This window comes from Mixophyes fleayi, chromosome 5, assembly GCF_038048845.1.
Source record: "Mixophyes fleayi isolate aMixFle1 chromosome 5, aMixFle1.hap1, whole genome shotgun sequence".
NCBI classification, from domain to species: domain Eukaryota; kingdom Metazoa; phylum Chordata; class Amphibia; order Anura; family Limnodynastidae; genus Mixophyes; species Mixophyes fleayi.
In genome coordinates this window covers 25,583,117-25,601,886 of record NC_134406.1, presented here as the reverse complement: position 1 = coordinate 25,601,886, position 18,770 = coordinate 25,583,117, and the positions used below count along the sequence as shown (strand labels likewise).

The following is an 18,770-nucleotide window of genomic DNA, read 5'->3' as shown; positions in this document are numbered from 1 at the left end:
AACGTTTTGCCTCATTTTCGATTCTGAGGGCGTGCAACAGTACCGAGCCGGCTCGGTACTCGGATCCCCTAAGTTCTGGTGTGTTTGGTTCTCGATGAACCGAGCCTGAGCATCTCTAGTGGAAACTACAAAAACATTTATCCATTCTCTCATTATCTCCTCCTGACCTCTCCCTTACTGGTCCATCCCTGCCACAAGCCGTCCTAAATGTGAGAATGATCTCTCTCTCACTGCTTCACCACTCTGCAAATCTCTACACTGGCTCCCCATTATCTCCAGGATCCAGTTCAAGTTACTCACCCTGAAAGCCCTTACCAGCACCTCCTCATCACACATCTCTAACCTCTTCACAAGATGCTCTCTATGTACATAGGGGTCCACATATGAAGGCAAATCCACATCTCCATATCTGCCACCATATAGCCACTCTGTATGACCCTCCATTGGGTGGTGTTACCAGAGTCAGGGGCGCAGAGAGTGTGTATACACACTCCCATGGTATGAACTGCTACCAAGCAGCCCACTGCGCCACACCCTCCCCTCCTTCCAACGCCATAATCCTGAAAACATTAAAACAGCAGAAACCTTAATCTATAAAGCCCCTTTTCTCATGGCTTTGTTATCAGACATTTCAGTCTGCGTGGAGGGATCTTTAGTGCTGATTTCTGGTTTGTGTTGGACTCACCTTCACCTGAAGTCCCTGCCATACATACAGAGCTGCTTGCACTCACTGAGGTATGGGGCCCAGGTTTTTAAAACCCACTTAGGTAAGCAGTTGTTCTTAACAGAGCCAAGATTACCATGTGGCCATGTCAGTGTTATTAAGTTAGAAGCAGAAATTACGAGTTGTGTGACTTAAAATTAAAGCCTTTATATTATAACACAGTTGATCAGCAACAAACAATACATGCAGAGTATTGGATGCAGACTATCAGGTTCAGAATTATATGCAGATGGGTCTGCTATCTACAGGCAGAAAAGCAGGAGAATGAACCAAATTAGCAGGCGTAGTACAGCGTACTGTCACAGTGTACTTATCAGCAGTATAACAAAGTGCAGAGAATCCAAAGTTTTCTGAGAGAGACCCAGAGTCCCTCAGAACAGCTGGCCACAATAGCCACAATAGCATTTGAAGCAGTACAAAAGTCAATGCAATTTCCTACCACTCTAATTGGATTGAGTGGAGATGTACAACTGAAGATCAGGCTAGAGGCCTGAAATGGATATAAGAGAAGCTGAACATCAAACAGATGTACCACTGAATGTCAGTATGGTACCGCTGTTGCAGCTTTCTCAGAACACCACCACCTCAGACAGGATGGGAGCGCTGAGTATTTGGCGGCCAGGCAGGTAGCAGAAACATGACCGGTCAGAAGTAGCCAGGGATCAGAACCAGAATTGTAGTCAGACATAGCCAGAAATCAGAACCAGAATCGTAGGTAGAAGTAGCCAAGGAAAAGAACCAGGGGCCTGATTCATTAAGGATCTTAACTTAAGAAACTTCTTATTTCAGTCTCCTGGACAAAACCATGTTACAATGCAAGGGGTGCAAACTAGTATTCTGTTTTGCACGTAAGTTAAATACTGACTGTTTTTTCATGTAGCACACAAATACTTAATAGCTTATTTGTACACTGACATTTAAAGCTGATATTTGTGTGCTACATGAAAAAACAGTCAGTATTTAACTTATATGCAAAACAAAATCCTAATTTGCGCCCCTTGCATTGTAACATTGTTTTGTCCAGGAGACTGAAATAAGAAGTTTCTCAAGTTAAGATCCTTCATGAATTAGGCCCCAGAATCGTAGTCAGACGTGGTCAAGGATAAGAACCAGAATGGTAGTCAGACGTAGCCAGAGATCAGAACAAGAAAGCAGACTTAGGAACCAGGACGCTACCTCTAGAAGCAAAAATCTATTACTGGCAAAGATGGAGCGTCAGGACAGGTCTTAGTAGTAGTAATAGTGCAGGCAACCAATCACCTGCACTACAGCTCAAACTAATGGAAAGCAAACAGTTCTCACACACAGGGAAACAGCAACAGAAACAGGTAACAGAAGCAGAATCCTAACAAGTTTTCTGTCTCTCACTTATTTGATTTGACTTTTCTATGAATACTTTGAAGATTATACACCTGTATATTAAAAGTGTCTACAAATTTATAGATGTGTATGGTCTATTTCTTTCTTTTATTTTTGTTTCCTGTATATTAACACTCTTTAGTAAATTTTATCTCATCTGTTTATCATGTTTTGGTTTTTTTTGTTTTTAACTAGAACATTTACATATACCAATGTGACCAGATAGAACACACCTGGAAGAGAACCTACCTGTACAGGGGCAATCACAGCACATGGGCCGCCTTCAAACTGTTCCAACGCTGTAGGCTCGGAGTCACTGAAGACAAACCCTAAATATAAAACACAAGGGAAGCTAAGACCACAAGCTCTCTTTATAGTAGTACACTAGTAACAGAAAAGAGACGTATTTTGTAACTTTGAAGTAATAACATATTTTTACAAAAATAGGCTCTATTCTAAATCTGTCATCTTGAAATATCAATAGTACATCACAGACAGACTATATATAATGCAAGATATTTATTAAAAAAAACAGTTTATTTTTACTAAATAATTTTTTTAACAGAAGGTAAAAAAAATAAATCAGTAGACAAATGTTGCCAGGGATTATATCGTCACATAATTGTTGGGACAGAAAGGAAAGAGCCCTCTTCGGGGAATGATCACATCTAAGCGACACTAATACACTGTACATAGGCTACTTAATGCACAAAAATAAAAAAAATTAGTAACTTTGAACCTTGGCAAAACCATGTTACAATGCAAGGGGTGCAAATTAGTTTATTATTTTGCACATAAGGAAAATACTGGCTGTTTTTTCATGTAGGACGCAAATACTTGATAGCTTATTTGTACACTGACATTACAAGTTGATCTAGGACATACTATGCTCCAATTTACAAATCTGTCCTCACATTTCAAATTTACCTTCCCCTCCAATGCAACACGGTTTTGTCAAGGTTCAAAGTTACTCATTTTTTTGCCTTACTTTGTGGGGTCAAGGGTCATATGAAGCGAGAGAAATGTTGCTAAGGTTATTCTATTACTTAGGGCCTTAAGCTATATTCACAAATAGTGTTGTGCGTGCTTCTATATGTTGTATCTTTCTCAATTCTATTACGATGTTGTATCTCCTTAAATCAAATCAGATATTTTGTGTTAATGTTTGTCTGGAATGAAACAGCTAACAAGCTAACCACAACGGAAATTAGCTGAGCGCCTGCTAATGTGAAACTTTGCAGAATCAAGAAGTTATGCCAGCCTCAAGGACCCCCGATAGGATAAGCAATAAGGAACTCTACCGCTACCTTATTTTATACCTGTTTTTTTATTTAATAAGAACTTTCCAGAATATTACAGATATTTCCATTGACATGATTGCTGTGACGTGATTATTGTTTATAAACCTATTAGATATTTCCTTGAGTAAAGCAGTTCAGTTTGGACACCAGACACTGTGTGTGGTCTCTTATCTCTGGGCTCCGATGCTACATCTGATAACTAACATTGGCTTGTCAATTGAAGGTAGTTATTGCATCTGTAGAGGAAATACAGAAAACTGCTCCAACACTTTCCTTAATGAATCAGTCCCTCTGTCTTTTACTGCATTAATAGAAGAGTACTTCAGACCATGAAGAAAAAAATATTTATCTATTTACTGTGATAAAACTACGCCTAAAGGGTATATCCACCCAAAATGTACATTTTAATATTTTCTGCGTGGTGGGCATCCATGTCTAAATCTAACAGCATTCTGATTTCTACTCTCCATAGTGTGGCTATGATTGCCTACAGCCGCGGTGATCACCATGTAGGAGCACCAACATAGTAACATAGAAAAACATCCCGGCGTTCTATTCATGACGGTTTCAGAATAGTTTAGTTTGACTTTTGCCGGATTACAGTGTAGGTGCTACTGCACAATAACCACGTCAGACCGCCATGACAGGCTCACTACGGCACAACGTGAGCTGGGAGCTGCAGCAGGTGGGATCATGGGAGTTAAATCTAATTTTATATCTACATGACTAGTCCACTCTCACTAAATATTTAAGTGCAAATTTTGGGCACAGACATGATTCAAACCTCTAAACATTTCTAATCGAGGGATGTAAAGCTTAGCTACACACAGGGTGATCCCGTCACTGGGCACAAGCAACAAACAACAAGGTCCATTTCCAATATAGCCACTAATGTGGGTGGTAAATTGAACCAATCTAGCAGGTTAGCTTTCATGTCAAAAACAGATCACAGAGGGCAGATAATTGCAAACACAGGCAGGTAGCAGCCCTCCACGGATTAGATTTACAGGCGTGCCCAGACCTTTACGGTCATAAATGCCGCAATATTAGGCCAAATTGCTAATAGAGGTGTGTGCGAGGCCAGCATCAATTAGTAAGTATCTCAGATCTGGATGTGGCTCTATTTTACTCTCAGACTAATGTGCGCAAGATAACTAAAGTTAAGAAAAGTAATCTGACAAAGGAAAACATTACCAGATTTAATTCATTTTTCCCATGCACAATATATAAAAGTATAGTTCGCCATTACATTTGCAGGTCATACAGAAATATATATTTATGATGGAAACAACCATAGGCCGAGACTTGTAAGAGCCAGAAACAAAAAACAGGCAAAGTCAGGAGCACAAAGGAAAATTGACAACCCACAAAGTGCCCCCTGGGTCTACTGCAACTTTTGTTATAGCCCTAACTAAGACTTTGTATTTTAAAAACAGAAGCTTTTAGCAGATTGTTATATAAAGCAATTACAAATACAAGACACACACATCACATAAAGAAGCAATGGTGCTAACACTGAATTTCCAATGAACATATTAAACCTATATACTTATAGTGAGCAAACAGACGAAACATGTTTAATCATCATAATCCCCTTATTTACCTTGTGTCCAGCGCCTGAAGATGGAATCCACCAGGCCTTTGCCATTTTTCTCTCCCCATACCAAATTCACCAGCTCTTTATTAGATTCGGACATCATCAATCCTGGAACGTCTCTTCCCTATATGAGTTAAGATGCGGTACACGTCTCTCGCCCCACAACATGAAACCTCTGGACAGGTGCCCAAAGTAAGAGCCGAAATTCAAATGAAATCCTGAGGATAAAAGGAAATATTTAAATGGATGAGAAATGAAGACGGACTTATTAGAAAACTACAATGAGAACTCACAAATACTATACTAGATTTGCACTAAAAAATATTGCTATATTGTAATTAACAATTCACTGAGTGTTTGCAGCCCACAAAGACAATGGGGTATATATATTTATATATTTTTTAAATAAAATAGTTTTATTCAAGTTTTAGAAACAATACAAAAGAAAGAAAAAACATGACATAGTTCCAAAGCATGTTGCATTCCATATAAAGAGAAAGAGCACAAAAATGATCCATATTTACCACCGAAAAACACAGAATAAAACAGGATAACTTAATGACAATATGAAGTAACAATGTACTGGGGTGTGTCCAGCCCATTTGTCCACTGTCCTGTATGGGAAGTAATAAATCAAAGTAGAGATACTGGGGTGAGTGTGTGCTGGTGGTCAGCTAGTAGACACTGGGGTGAGTGTGTGCTGGTGGTCAGCTAGTGATGTCAGAAGTACATACAGGGAGAGAGAAGAAAAAGAAGGGGGGAGCCATCCCGAGACCTAACAGAGGAATCAGGAAACGTTTAAACAGAGTCAAAGTCAGCAGCCAGGGACCGTTACACATATCTCGACAAGGTCCACAAGTCTAATTCCCACCCCCGTCACAGCCGACCCAAATAATCAGGAGCAAGAAGAGAACGTACATTAGCGTAAAGTATTGATATGGTTTTATTTGAGCCCACCTCTCTAAGGAGCGAGCGGAGAGAGTCCGGGCTGAAAGTGACATGAATACTACCACATTGTGCCATCAAAAGTGTGCCAAAGCTGTAGGTAACAATAGAGTATATTTACTAAACTGTGGGCTTCAAAAAGTGGAGATGTTGCCTATAGCAACCAATCAGATTCTAGTTATCATTTATTTAGTTCATTTTACAAAATAACTAGAATCTGATTGGTTGCTATAGGCAACATCCCCACTTTTTCAAACCCACAGTTTAGTAAATATACCCCCATATCTCATAATAGCCAAGCACAACACTGCACCTTAAACTAAGCATTTAACACGGCTTGCTCTATGTACAGTCCACTGGATGTTTAGAAGTAAAAAGTACAGTGAATAAGATCACGCTTTCCTCATTGCACACCATTGATCCCCATTTTTGGGAGCATACTGTTGTGTATCTGTTGACACTTTAGTGAGTCGTGTAAAATTGCTCACTAACTGCAAGACAGAGAGATCACTGTTTATGTTGGCAGAATATAAACTGACATGAGTTGTGTTTTATTATGAAGATCTCCTGAAATGGAGAGTACATCACTGAATATCTGCATATACTTGTAGCTAAAATAAAACAACTATAATAGATTTATTAAATTGCCTTAACTGACAGAGCACACACATACATTCCTTAGAAGCTTGTGAAAGGTCACAATGGATACTATATTTTGCTTTAGTATGCAACTAAAATACACAGAAGCAAAGATCAAGCAAGTGGATAAAGTGACAAAGACTCCTGGACCCACTGCTATACCCCAATGTCTCGCAGTGTCCCCCAATGGCAGGAAAGAGAAAGCAAATTATTATTGCCTTTTAAACCTTCATGAATGTCTACTTCAGCATATGTCATTGCCACACACATGTACAGTTACAAGGAACTGAACCACTTATAATAGGTTCTTTATGAAGAGAAGACAAAGGGCAATTGGCTGTGCATGGTACACGTGATTACTGGTATAAGGCAGGGAGGGAGCTGTGTATTACACAGGTGATTAGTGGTATAAGGTGAGGAGGGAGCTGTGTATTAGACAGGTGATCAGGGGTATAAGGCAGGGAGGAAGCTGTGTATTACACAGGTGATTAGTGGTATAAGGCAGGGAGGGGCTGGGTATTAGACAGGTGATTAGTGGTATAAGGTGAGGAGGGAGCTGTGTATTAGACAGGTGATATTGGTATAAGGCGGGGAGGAAGCTGTGTATTACACAGGTGATTAGTGGTATAAGGTGAGGAGGGAGCTGTGTATTACACAGGTGATTAGTGGTATAAGACAGGGAGGAAGCTGTGTATTACACAGGTGATCAGTGGTATAAGGCGGGGAGGAAGCTGTGTATTAGACAGGTGATATTGGTATAAGGCGGGGAGGAAGCTGTGTATTACACAGGTGATCAGTGGTATAAGGCGGGGAGGAAGCTGTGTATTACACAGGTGATCAGTGGTATAAGGCGGGGAGGAAGCTGTGTATTAGACAGGTGATATTGGTATAAGGCGGGGAGGAAGCTGTGTATTACACAGGTGATCAGTGGTATAAGGCGGGGAGGAAGCTGTGTATCAGTAATAATACACAGCTCAGTGAGGACCCGGGGCTCTCTCACCCTGTATACCGCACACACACACAGGTATATAACCCCCCCAGCCGCTGCTCTGCAGGCTGCACTCACCCAGCACTGAGGTCCCAGCTGCACTGACTCAGGTGAAGGAAGAACAGGAAGCGGAAGTGGCTATAGAGGGGGCGGATCAGTTACCATGGTTACCTGGCTGCAGCTACCACTGTCTAACTCCCCTATACTACCAGTTACCCCCAACTCTGCATCTACACGGGTGGGTGATAATATAAAACGAGAATGTAACACTCACCCCATTATGTGTCCTGTAGACTGTACATATACATCATGGATCATTCCATCAATATTTAACGCCACAATCTTAAAAAGTAAACAGCAACACTATAATAATGTATTCGAACTGAAATAAAACAATGCAGTAGTTAGAGAACGTAACAACACAACATTACTGAATGTATCAGTGTATAGATACAAAGTAACAGGACAGGAATGATGTCAGTTTCGCAGATGGAGGAGGTTTGACCCTGCCCGGGTGCCGTTGCAGCTGGGAGACACACGCTGCTGGTGCACATGGTGCTGCAGGAAGTGTCCTGAGTGTTTGTGTCTGAGTGACTAACCGAGGACTATCTGAGGACTACCAGCCGGCTATGGGGGGACCGAGTAAGAAGAAGAACAGCAAGTCCAAGAGGAAGCAGAGGGGGAGGACTGGAGGTGGGGAAGCTACATATATAAATGTACATTATTCAGTAACAGTTCTGCAGCAGCTATGTATGTATATATGTATGTGTATATATAATACTTACTGCAGAGATTCTCTATATAGAACCCAAACTTCTCATAGACTAGCGGAATATATGAGGTGTAATAGCATAAGAATTACTAATGTAATTAGTCACTAATTACATTAGTAATTCTTATGCTATTACACCTCATATTAGTGATCAGACTACATTGCTAAACCATACACTATTTTACACCATTACAACTTGTTAAATTAAGTGTGTAGGTTGTGGTGACAGTATGTGTCCTAAGCCATTTTATTATATACTTAAGTGTTTTACTTTATCTGGCTTGAGGGCAAGCCTATAGGTACCCTATATACATCTAACATATTCATTTGCTGCCAAAGTTCCACGCTGGTTAAGATCCAATATGACTACTGTGATTATATGTATCTGGAAGTATGTTGAAACTTTGAATTTTTTAGTATAGTGGTTGGAAATATGGGATATTCTGAAGGAGGAACATGTTACAGTGGATCTGTTACCTACAGACTGTTGGGCTCATCTGCAAAGTGACAAATGGGCTAGGAATGCTCCAAACTACTCTCTGATAGGTGGAATATTGCTCCCACTGTGTGCAGGTCATGTGTTGAATTTTTTTTTTATTCTGTGGAATAAACTTTTTAAGCAGTAAAAACTCTATAGCAATTCTGACAAATACAAGATTGAGTTTGATGGTTCCTGTGAGACACCATCTTAACAGCAGTTGGGGCTGCCTGCTGTACGGTGACTACCACATGCTATCACTATGAGATGGGATGCTCAGGCAAGATGCAAAGCGGAGCTGAATCCACTCTAAAATGCACTAGTAAATCCTTGTAAACTGGTTGTAATAGTTGATGGCTTGTCGTTTACATTGGATGTACTAGGGGATGACTATTCTGTTACTCTATATCAGGCCTGTGCAACCTGCGCCCCTCCCAGATGTTGTGAAACTACAAGTCTCAGCATGCCCTTCCAGCTATCAACTGGTTGTCTACCAGCAAAGCATGCTGGGGCTTGTAGTTTCACAACACCTGGAGGGCCGCAGGTTGGACAGGCCTGCTCTATATTGTCTCGCCAATATCTCCTTTGTGGAAGATTAAAGTAATAAAAAACAAAAATAAATACAAAGTACATACAATACACACCATTATCCTAGCTAGAATGGGTTAGCACCACTGTGTCTGACATCACTTTCTTTTCCCAGTATAAGATGTGTACTGGGACCTCAATACTGAAGAGTTAATGGTTGTGTAAAAAAACCCAAACTTTTAATAAATAAATAAGTCAACGTGTAAAGAGGACAACTCATTTATCAATGGGCTGTCTTAATAGTCTGATCCACTGGGGAGTGGCTGGTTAAATGTCTGGGAAGATTTGTTAATGGTAAAAGAACTCCTAATTGCTCACCAGGTTTACTTGGTAAGCTTTGAGGTCCCTAGCCTGGTGGTTATCAGGACGTGTTACTGAGATTTGGTGATTGTACATACAGGGAGCAATGCAACTGCAAACACAGTGTTAGACAGCGGTAATTGTGACTTTGAAAACTTTAACCTACGGCTTGTGTTTGTCGTTTAACGTTAAAATGAGCTGTCTGTGTTCAGTATTGTCCAGGAGAGGGTGATAAGTTCAGTATAACATATATTGGTGCAACATTGTAACTGCTGATATTTCCATTGCCATTTTATCAAATGTATATTCGATAATATCCTGTTTGTTTATCCATTTTGTCCCCTAGCGTATGACTTATCTGGCTTGTCAGCAGAGGAACGGATGAAAGTCAAAATGCAAAACAGAGCGAAGAAGAAAACTAGTGAAAAGTATACAGTTGAACAGCTATTAGAAAAGGTAATATGTAATCCAAATACTGACCAGGTTATAAAAATGTATGGGACATAATGAAACCTACCAAAAAGGATTGAAAGACCATAACATGTAAACGCTACTTTATAAAGAAGCTAATAATACATTCACAGATATGTTTGTAATTGGCACCGATCCTCAATAGAACTTAATATATTTGACATTCTATTTACATTTACAAGCTGTTCTTCTTTAATGGGATTACTGACAAGAAATTTGTGGGAAAAATATCTGCCCACCTATCTCCGCATGCTATGAGTATATTCCATTTTTACTATTTATTTATAACTATTTAAACACAAGATAAGAAGAGATAGGTGGGTAAAATGGCATTGGGGGGACATAGGAGGAAATGGTACAGTTTCCAATTAAACAACATCCCAAAGTGACTTTATTTTAAGGGGGACAAAATAATATTGAATTCAAGAGCTGGGCAGTTGATCTAGGTGTCCGCATGATCCTACGCAGGCTCCTCTTAAAGATTATATATTGTTTTGGAAATTAAAATCTAATGGTATAATATTGGCTTGCAGCAATCTCGCATCCGACCCACCATTAAGTTTAAAGTAATAAGGAAATAAAAATAATTAAGAAAGTTATTGTATTTATAGTGCGGATCTCATAATAATACTGCTGACAATGGGTGTAGGTAAATCAGGCTTTAGCCATCAACTATACACTGTTCATTTCGAAGTATAGATTGAGGGACCCTTATGAAGCTAGAGCGCATGAAAAAGGTGCTGGTTTCTCTCACAATACCCAATATCTAAACTTCTAAAAAGGTGATATTGACAACCTGACTAATTGGCAAGTCTGCTTGTCTTCTGCAGAGTACAGAAAGATCAAGCTCTCCATTTTTGTCACCCGTGTGGGGCCATATCAGAAAGTTACCCTGTCCTTCCGTGCTCAGGCTTAAGGTTTCTGCTTAACTTCGGACCTATTGGATAACAGTATCCCCCTTGCTCGTCTACATGGCTGTATTATGGAATGTAGTCTGACTAGGGTTGCATGGCCTGCTGGTCATACTGCCTAGCCTCGTTGTGTGACGCACAAGTCTACTCCTCTCCAGGCTGACTTGTGGTTGTCTGAACGTTGGCATACATTAACATTAGGGACAGCAGCAGCCCAGGCACAGTGTAGACCTCAGGGATAGCACATTGTTTTGTAAACATATAAAGGGGTCAACACTCTTCCAAATCATCCTTTTCTCAGAATGTGATATCTTCCACTACATGCTTTTTGTGCTGTGATAACTTAATTATCTTCCAACACACTTCCCAGAAATGTACACGCACATAAATAAATGTCAAAATATCTGCCAGAACAAAACACTGAACTTTATCTTCATCATCTAACTTCATCAATGTATCTTTATTTCAGACTGAAGAGTATTTGGACAGTTTTAATTTGGAGATGGCCCAGCTGTTCTGTCAGAGAGCTCTGGATATAGAACCCGACAACCTTGAGATCCTGGATATGATGGGGAACATCTGCATGGAGCTGGGGAATGCAGAGCTAGCAAAACAAATATCCTTTCACCATTTGTAGTACATTACTGTATAATAATATTGATTTGTACTAATGATGCTAATCTGAATGCAAATGATTGAATGTTGTAAATGCTAAAAATTATGTGTTTTGTGGAAAATTTGCAGCTATTGTTTTTGACTTCCAGTGTATTTTGTGCTTGGTTCAGGAGAAAACTTACATTTGGGTGTGAAAAGGTTAATCAAAACAAAAACCACCTGGTCTCTCTAGAAACTCCCCCTCCAACAAAAAATACAATAAAAGGAAAATAAAAATATATATAATATAATAATTTCACTCACTATTACCTTGTGACAGCCGGAACGAAGGGGGGGGGGGGGGGGGGGGGAAGTGTCGTCTCGGCTGTTAGGGCAACAGCTGGGACGCAGCTTGTCAGGTGTGCGGACAAACCCCGGCAGCTCGTAACACTGATACTTTGAGGAAGTTTTTAGTTGCTCCCTTAACTCAAAGTTTAATCTGAACTTAATTTAATCAGAGTTGTTGTTAACACTACATGGAAGGCAGATAATTGTTTGGTTAATGAACAAACATGCTAACCTGGCACATTCGTTCTTTAAGAACATAAAGACAGAATGCTATTAAAGGGCGTTTATTATGACAAAGAAAGTCACAATTTTTAATGTGTGTATGTATGTATGTGTATATATATATATATATATATATATATATATCATATAAAACAACAGGACATACAGTAATTAATGTTACTGCAAAACAGTTCTGTAAACTACAGAAGGAAAAAAGAAACTGAAAACTTGTATTCTTTTTTGTGACTGCACCACAGGAGACTGAACTATGGATACATATTCAATAGCAGATTGACCCCTCAAAAAATTACAAACTCTCCTAAGAAAACATTATCTTTTAAACATTCTCTGCTGTCCACCAGCCCCCTTCCTGTGAGGACACTAAAACAAGGTCTATGTGTATGCTAATTAGTTTTCACTATCCTTTTTTATATGCCATTCACCCCCATATTACCATCGCCATAGAAGCATAACAGTACATCCAATAAACAGGTCGATTTTGCGCTCTAATAAGCGTTAGACCTCATTATGAAATATAAATTCCTTAGTAGGATAGGTTATTTATCTAGGTTCCATATCTGGCAGTAGTTAAAGTTGACATTGTAGCTGTAGCTCGTTGCATTAATCATGAATCTGTACAGTGGTTGCCTCAAATATGGATTCATGGACCTTTCCTACCAGAAATATAAGGCACTGGGATGATGATATGGTTTTCTCTAAGCACAGCATCTGGACTGTGCCATAAAACCTTAATGGACATGCTGATCTTATCTGTTGATCCTGTATATTAGTCTCAGAACTCGCTGAAATATAAACAATCCAGCTCTGAGACAGGACACAGAAACTATAGATGACACCCAAGCTTCTCCAAATGTAAACATTCCACAGGCATTTGAAGTATATTCAGCATAGTTATCCACTGGTTTACTGGAACACATAACTGTCACAGGATAGAAAACACTATCCTGGAGAGTGAACATTTATATGTCTAATATTGTTGGAAAGGATCTGCACCCACCAAGAGCTGGATTAAGGCACTGGGGAGCCCCTATGATTTTATATGGTAGACAAATACACAGGCACAAACAATACTATGTGCAGTCCTTATTTGCATGCAGCTCTGCCGTCACAAGCAGTGCAGTGTGAAGCGGGAAATACCTCCCACCTGTTCTTGCAGTTGAACCAAATCCTGATTAAGCGAGACAGTCGCCCAAATTTAGGACTGTCCTACCAGATTCAGGACAGTAGGCAGACTGTCCTGCTCCCTCCTACCTGTACTTGTCACTTTCACCACCTGCAGCTGCTGGTGTCTTTAGTTGCTGCTTGTCTAGATCCTGGAATGTTGTGGGCCCTATTTGGAAAAGAATTGGGTACAAATTTAGAAAAAGCCAACCAGCCCTGGCCATAAATCAATAGCACCCACGTTTATTAATTGGTCCTCCCTCCAGCCCCAACATTAAGTTAATAGGATACACATTTAGTAAATAAACCTATTTCCCTTCCTCCAAAGCCCCAACAAATAATTTAATATCACATTAAATTTAATATCACATTTAATAATTATAACCATTTCCTACAACCCTCCCTGGCATTTAATAATTCATATTTGCATTTAATAAATAGCCCTCACCTTACATTAATAGGCTCCATTATTAAATAAAATGAAATAGAACCACCATCACCACACAAATAAATTAATAGCACCCACCATTAAATAATTAGCTCAGACCTACAGTCCACCAATAATTAATAGCCTACCTCCCACCAAAATTACACTAGAGACCCCCCCACCCTAACAATAAATTAATAGCATTTATTTTTAATAAATATTTCTATTTTCCGCATCCATCACTGTCATTAAATAATTCATATTCACATTTAATAAATAGACCTAATTATCCACATGCAGCCCTATATACAATTAATATCCACCCCAGCATTAAATTAAAAGTCCCATCACCCCATTTTAAATTAATAGGCCCCACTATTAAATTAAATTGCCCCACTATCACCCCACAAATAAAATAGGAGCCATTACATAATTACCCCCCACTTAAACTCCTCCATTAAATTAATAGCCTACCACCCACCCACATAATGGCATTACTTTATGTACATTAAGACCCTCCCTCCCTTCCCTAAGCTCACACATTTTAATAAGACGCCCACCCACACCTGTTATGTAGTCCGCGTCCCATGTGACATCTACCTCTTACGTTAATAGAATGAGTCTACACAAAGGTTTAAGGGAGGGAGCAAATTAGTTATGGGTCATAAGATCCGCGGCAAAGGAAGGAAGGTGGCTCGTCCCGGAGGAGGGGCCAGCCATCTAGTGCCACACTGTTCCCACGCGGGCATCCAGTCCTGGGGGGGCCCCCCCATTAATCCGGCCTGACATCCGCCTCTATGATAGTGGTGACCATGGCCTTTTTCAGTCCAGTAACCAGAGTTGGACTTCAGTGATCGCCTCCTGACAGGGGCACTTTGTCTGATGTGTGACGTGTGTGGAGCTGTATTACATGCAGACACATGAATTTGGAGTATATACATCCAGTGGTTATTAGCACAGGTTTGTGAAGCTTTTCCCGGAACAATGAACTTGGTTAATATATTTTTGCACTGAATTCTATTAAGTAGCTGTTGTAAATGTTTTGTAGCTGTTCCATAATACGTTATGCAGTCGGACAGCTTGTTGATGCTTCATTCACCTGCAAATTGCTCAGTGCGTCTCTTGTGTGACCCTTCACCTCTCCTGCTATTTACCATCAGTAAATCTTTTTTTTATGGATTTTGAATAGCTGAAATAGGCATCATTTAACATTAACATATATCAGAGGCTGTTTATGACTAACCTGTATAATATACACAATATAACTTATTTATTATACTTCTAGGCACTCCATTCTTATTGTGCTGTATCTTATTCTGTTAATAATGTTAAGTTTTAATATTTATCAGCAGCCAAGTAATCTATCAGTTTGTATTTGGAGTGTGGGAGGAAACCGGAGCACCTGGAGGAAACCCACGCACACACGGGGAACACATACAAACTCCTCACAGATAAGGGCCTGGTTGGGAATCAAGGTGTATCAAAATCATCTTGCAGAGGTCACCTGGCAGTAGACTTCCATTCATATTCTTTATCTCATAAGCCCTTATCTCTTCCTAGAACCCTCCTGTCTTTGCTATCTATGTGTGATATTCTTCTCCCAATGCAATCGCTTGGGGGCATCACCCAGTGGCAAGGTTTGGTTATTGTGGGCAGGGCATGCTGTATTTGTGGGTATGACAGCAATTAGACCAGCAGACAGATGGCAGACACACCTCATGAGGTTTAGGCTGGGTACACACTGCAGAAAATTTCTCCTTATGCTATATCCTTAGCGATTTTACCAATGACTGAAAGAAAAAACAAAAGTCCCGATCAGCATGCCGATTCATGCTTACACACTAATCACGTTTTACAAAGTTTACCTTCAGATCTGTGCTCTTCATCTGTTATAACTATCGGCTGAAAAAATTGTGACTCTCAACACCCCATAGAGGTCTGTGGACACTGCCGGTCCTGAGTGCAAACACACTGCAGAGTTGGAACAACTTAGTTCCATTGTTGACCGAGATTTTTTAGGGCTAGATTTACTAAGCTGCGGGTTTGAAAAAGTGGGGATGTTGCCTATAGCAACCAATCAGATTCTAGCTTTCATTTATTAAGTACTTTCTACAAAATGAAAGCTAGAATCTGATTGGTTGCTATAGGCAACATCTCCACTTTTTCAAACCCGCAGCTTAGTAAATCTAGCCCTTAGTCTGGTTGAAAAATCAAATGAAACGATACTGTGTGCCTAGGAATGATAATCGTTCATCATTGGAGCGTACACAGTAATGCAATATCGGGCCGAACTGTCATTTATTGTGTGATTGACCCGATAATCAGCTGAAACCCCTGTAGTGTGTACCCAGCCTTACCCATTGCCTGCTAAGAGGGATAGCCTAATCCTAGAGATAAGGACACGTAATTATGAGGTTAGCGTGCCTTTATCAAATTATGTCCATAATGCCTAATTTTGTCCTATTGTAGCACTATGTTAGGAGGGGGGGTGCTTCTTAGCCTCTCAGCCACAACAGTGTGACATGCTCCATAGAAATGCTGGTTATTCACCTAAAGATGTGTAATGTGGCTCCAGCTTTCTGTAATGTTATATACTACAATATTAATCCTTCCACTGCAGCTCTGTTGAAACGAATTTAATTGAGATTAATATCATTTATTTTTATGCTACATACGTGAATTTAAATTTTGGGTTTAGTGACCATTTAACGTCATTTGTTCTGATAGGTTGCACATTATTTGTTACTGGTGACCGTATATTAAATCTTCTTTAAATAAACTGTGTTGTAATAGCTGATAGATGTACGCTGTGCTTTTCATTTAGTTTCCTTAATTCCTCAGTAGGTCTTGCTAAAAGCCATAGAGCTTAGCCCTGACAAAGGGCATGCCAGATATATGTGCCTTGGACAGATTCATTGCAAGGAGGAAGCCTTGCAGTATTTTCATAAAGGATTGCACATTATGATCCAAGCTTATCAGGGTCAACCACAAGCGGTAAGTACGTTATCACATGTTCTATAATTTACCACTTTCCCGATGCCACGTGAAATTGATCATTGTATATTATGTCAGAGCTCATACAAGCACTAAGAATTCTGAATAAAACATTAAAGTCTTTGAGGTTTTATATTAATTTAATCTCATTAAGTTTTCTCTGCCGTGCCAATAACTTGTCCCCTGTCTCCGCCAATTCAGCCGCCATCAGTCTTCTATGTCCCAGTTATTTCCTGTGTCCAATAAAATTGTGTCATTCCACTGATTTCTGAGCTGTATTAATGAAAATGTTTTATAACTCCACTGTAATCCTCTTTATGAACTAGTAAGATCTGCATGTTCTAAAGTCTGTCAAAGAGAAGACATAATCAGAGGAAATTACTAATATTTCTTTATTTTTTTTACCCTTAAATTAGACCATTTATTTTATTTTTCCCTATATCTGGGGAACAGGGGGTAGGAGTCAATTTTGCTTTGTACTGCTCTGTCCTGTTGGACAAATGAAGATGTTTTTTCCAGTTTGGCATTTTTATGTTTACCTGAAAACCTATTAACCCATCATCTTTTCATAAAAAAATAAAATGTAATTAATTCATGTTCTGTTTTATTAGGTTACTATTTGTGTTGTACTGAGTTGCTCACAATCCTTGCTAGTATCTAAATTGATGGACTCTGATTCAGTGTTTTCCAGATAGCGTTGTCTGTTACATTTTGGGGGGTTGCACAGGGGCGAATTTCTGACTTTATGCTTTGAGTATAGTTGTAAATTGATGCTGGGTTTTCAACTGAACCCTCAGAAATGTATCCCTTGGGGTCTGTTAGCAGTCTGGAGGCATTTGTCACAAGCCATTAAAGGAAACGACGCATCACTTTTAATGACAAAATATATTGTTGGTATAGGGACTTTGTTAAAACTGCATCCTTATTGAGTAAAAATAATCATTTCATCTCTCCCCTTTTCCTCTGCAGTTGGGGGCAGCCAGCCGCCCTGATGAAATGGAAGTGACTACAAAGGATATCTCAACAGCTTTCTGCTCTGTCGCTGAGATTTATCTCACTGATCTTTGGTAAATTACATTTTTTTTTCTTTCTTTTTTTTTTTTTTTTATTCTCTCCCCCTTGTGAAGTGCAAGACGAGACCATCACAAATGTTGCCTTTAGTTTTCAGTAATTCTCACTTTGGTAAAATAGAAGCTTTGAATTATATACCTTATGTGGAAACCTCAGAGCACGACCTTGTCCGTGGTGCTGAAAATTCACAAATGATATAAAAATATAGTCTGGTTTGCAAGGCTTTGAATTGGTTTGTGGTATAGTCTTGGTGCTTCTTTTTCATAAATCTCTTTCGTTCATTAAAAAGAAAAATAGTACTTTACAACAGTAATTAAAAATAGGAACAAAATGGAATAAAATGTCAAGTCTGCCCCCGGTGCAATCATTATAAATCAAAGTACTGCTCTAGTTAAATAAAACATGTACAGATTAGACACATTAACAATACCTAATAAATTATTTTGCTTCTGTTTGTCTAATGCAAATATTATGAGCTGAATGTATAATATTTGTGTTGCAGAAAATATTTCTGGTGTTGTTAAGTTTGCAGGGTTCAGGTTACCTACACGGTCATTGGTGTTTGTCAATGACTTAGCATTGGTCCCAGTGCAACTGTTGTTAATTGGGCCATGACCAGGTCACGAGATCCAAATAAAATGCCAACAGGCAAAGGGGAGGCAGTCACAGCTCCCTAAGTTTGCCCATGGTGTGCACAGATAGCATGGAAATATATTTAACATTTTCTCTTTGTAATAGGCAAAGACAAGTAATATGAATAAAGGTTTTAAGAAGTATTGTCCTTAATGGGAAAAAGCCAGACCTTAAGAACCTTCTGTATCTTCTTCCACTTCCACTAGCTCAACTCTAACCCACAATT

General features: G+C 39.4%; 2 protein-coding genes across 3 annotated transcripts in view; one reads left to right on the top strand and one right to left on the bottom strand.

The window, feature by feature from the left end:
- MINDY3 (MINDY lysine 48 deubiquitinase 3) overlaps nucleotides 1-7,693 on the bottom strand; it is a 101,217-nt gene extending 93,524 nt beyond the window's left edge. The window contains exons 1-3 of the mRNA XM_075211858.1: nucleotides 7,632-7,693; nucleotides 4,988-5,199; nucleotides 2,333-2,412 (exon numbers count right to left, since the gene is read on the bottom strand). Coding sequence (XP_075067959.1) covers nucleotides 2,333-2,412; nucleotides 4,988-5,084 — 177 coding nt within the window. The 5' untranslated portion in view covers nucleotides 5,085-5,199; nucleotides 7,632-7,693. The remainder of the gene's footprint in view (nucleotides 1-2,332; nucleotides 2,413-4,987; nucleotides 5,200-7,631) is intronic.
- A 135-nt stretch (nucleotides 7,694-7,828) lies between these two features.
- LOC142158167 (uncharacterized) overlaps nucleotides 7,829-18,770 on the top strand; it is a 307,129-nt gene continuing 296,187 nt past the window's right edge. The window contains exons 1-5 of one of the 2 annotated variants that reach the window (XM_075211864.1): nucleotides 7,829-8,246; nucleotides 10,038-10,147; nucleotides 11,543-11,689; nucleotides 16,691-16,840; nucleotides 17,810-17,907. In XM_075211864.1, coding sequence (XP_075067965.1) covers nucleotides 8,183-8,246; nucleotides 10,038-10,147; nucleotides 11,543-11,689; nucleotides 16,691-16,840; nucleotides 17,810-17,907 — 569 coding nt within the window. In that variant the 5' untranslated portion in view covers nucleotides 7,829-8,182. The remainder of the gene's footprint in view (nucleotides 8,247-10,037; nucleotides 10,148-11,542; nucleotides 11,690-16,690; nucleotides 16,841-17,809; nucleotides 17,908-18,770) is intronic. The other variant, XM_075211863.1, reaches the window with a different exon arrangement.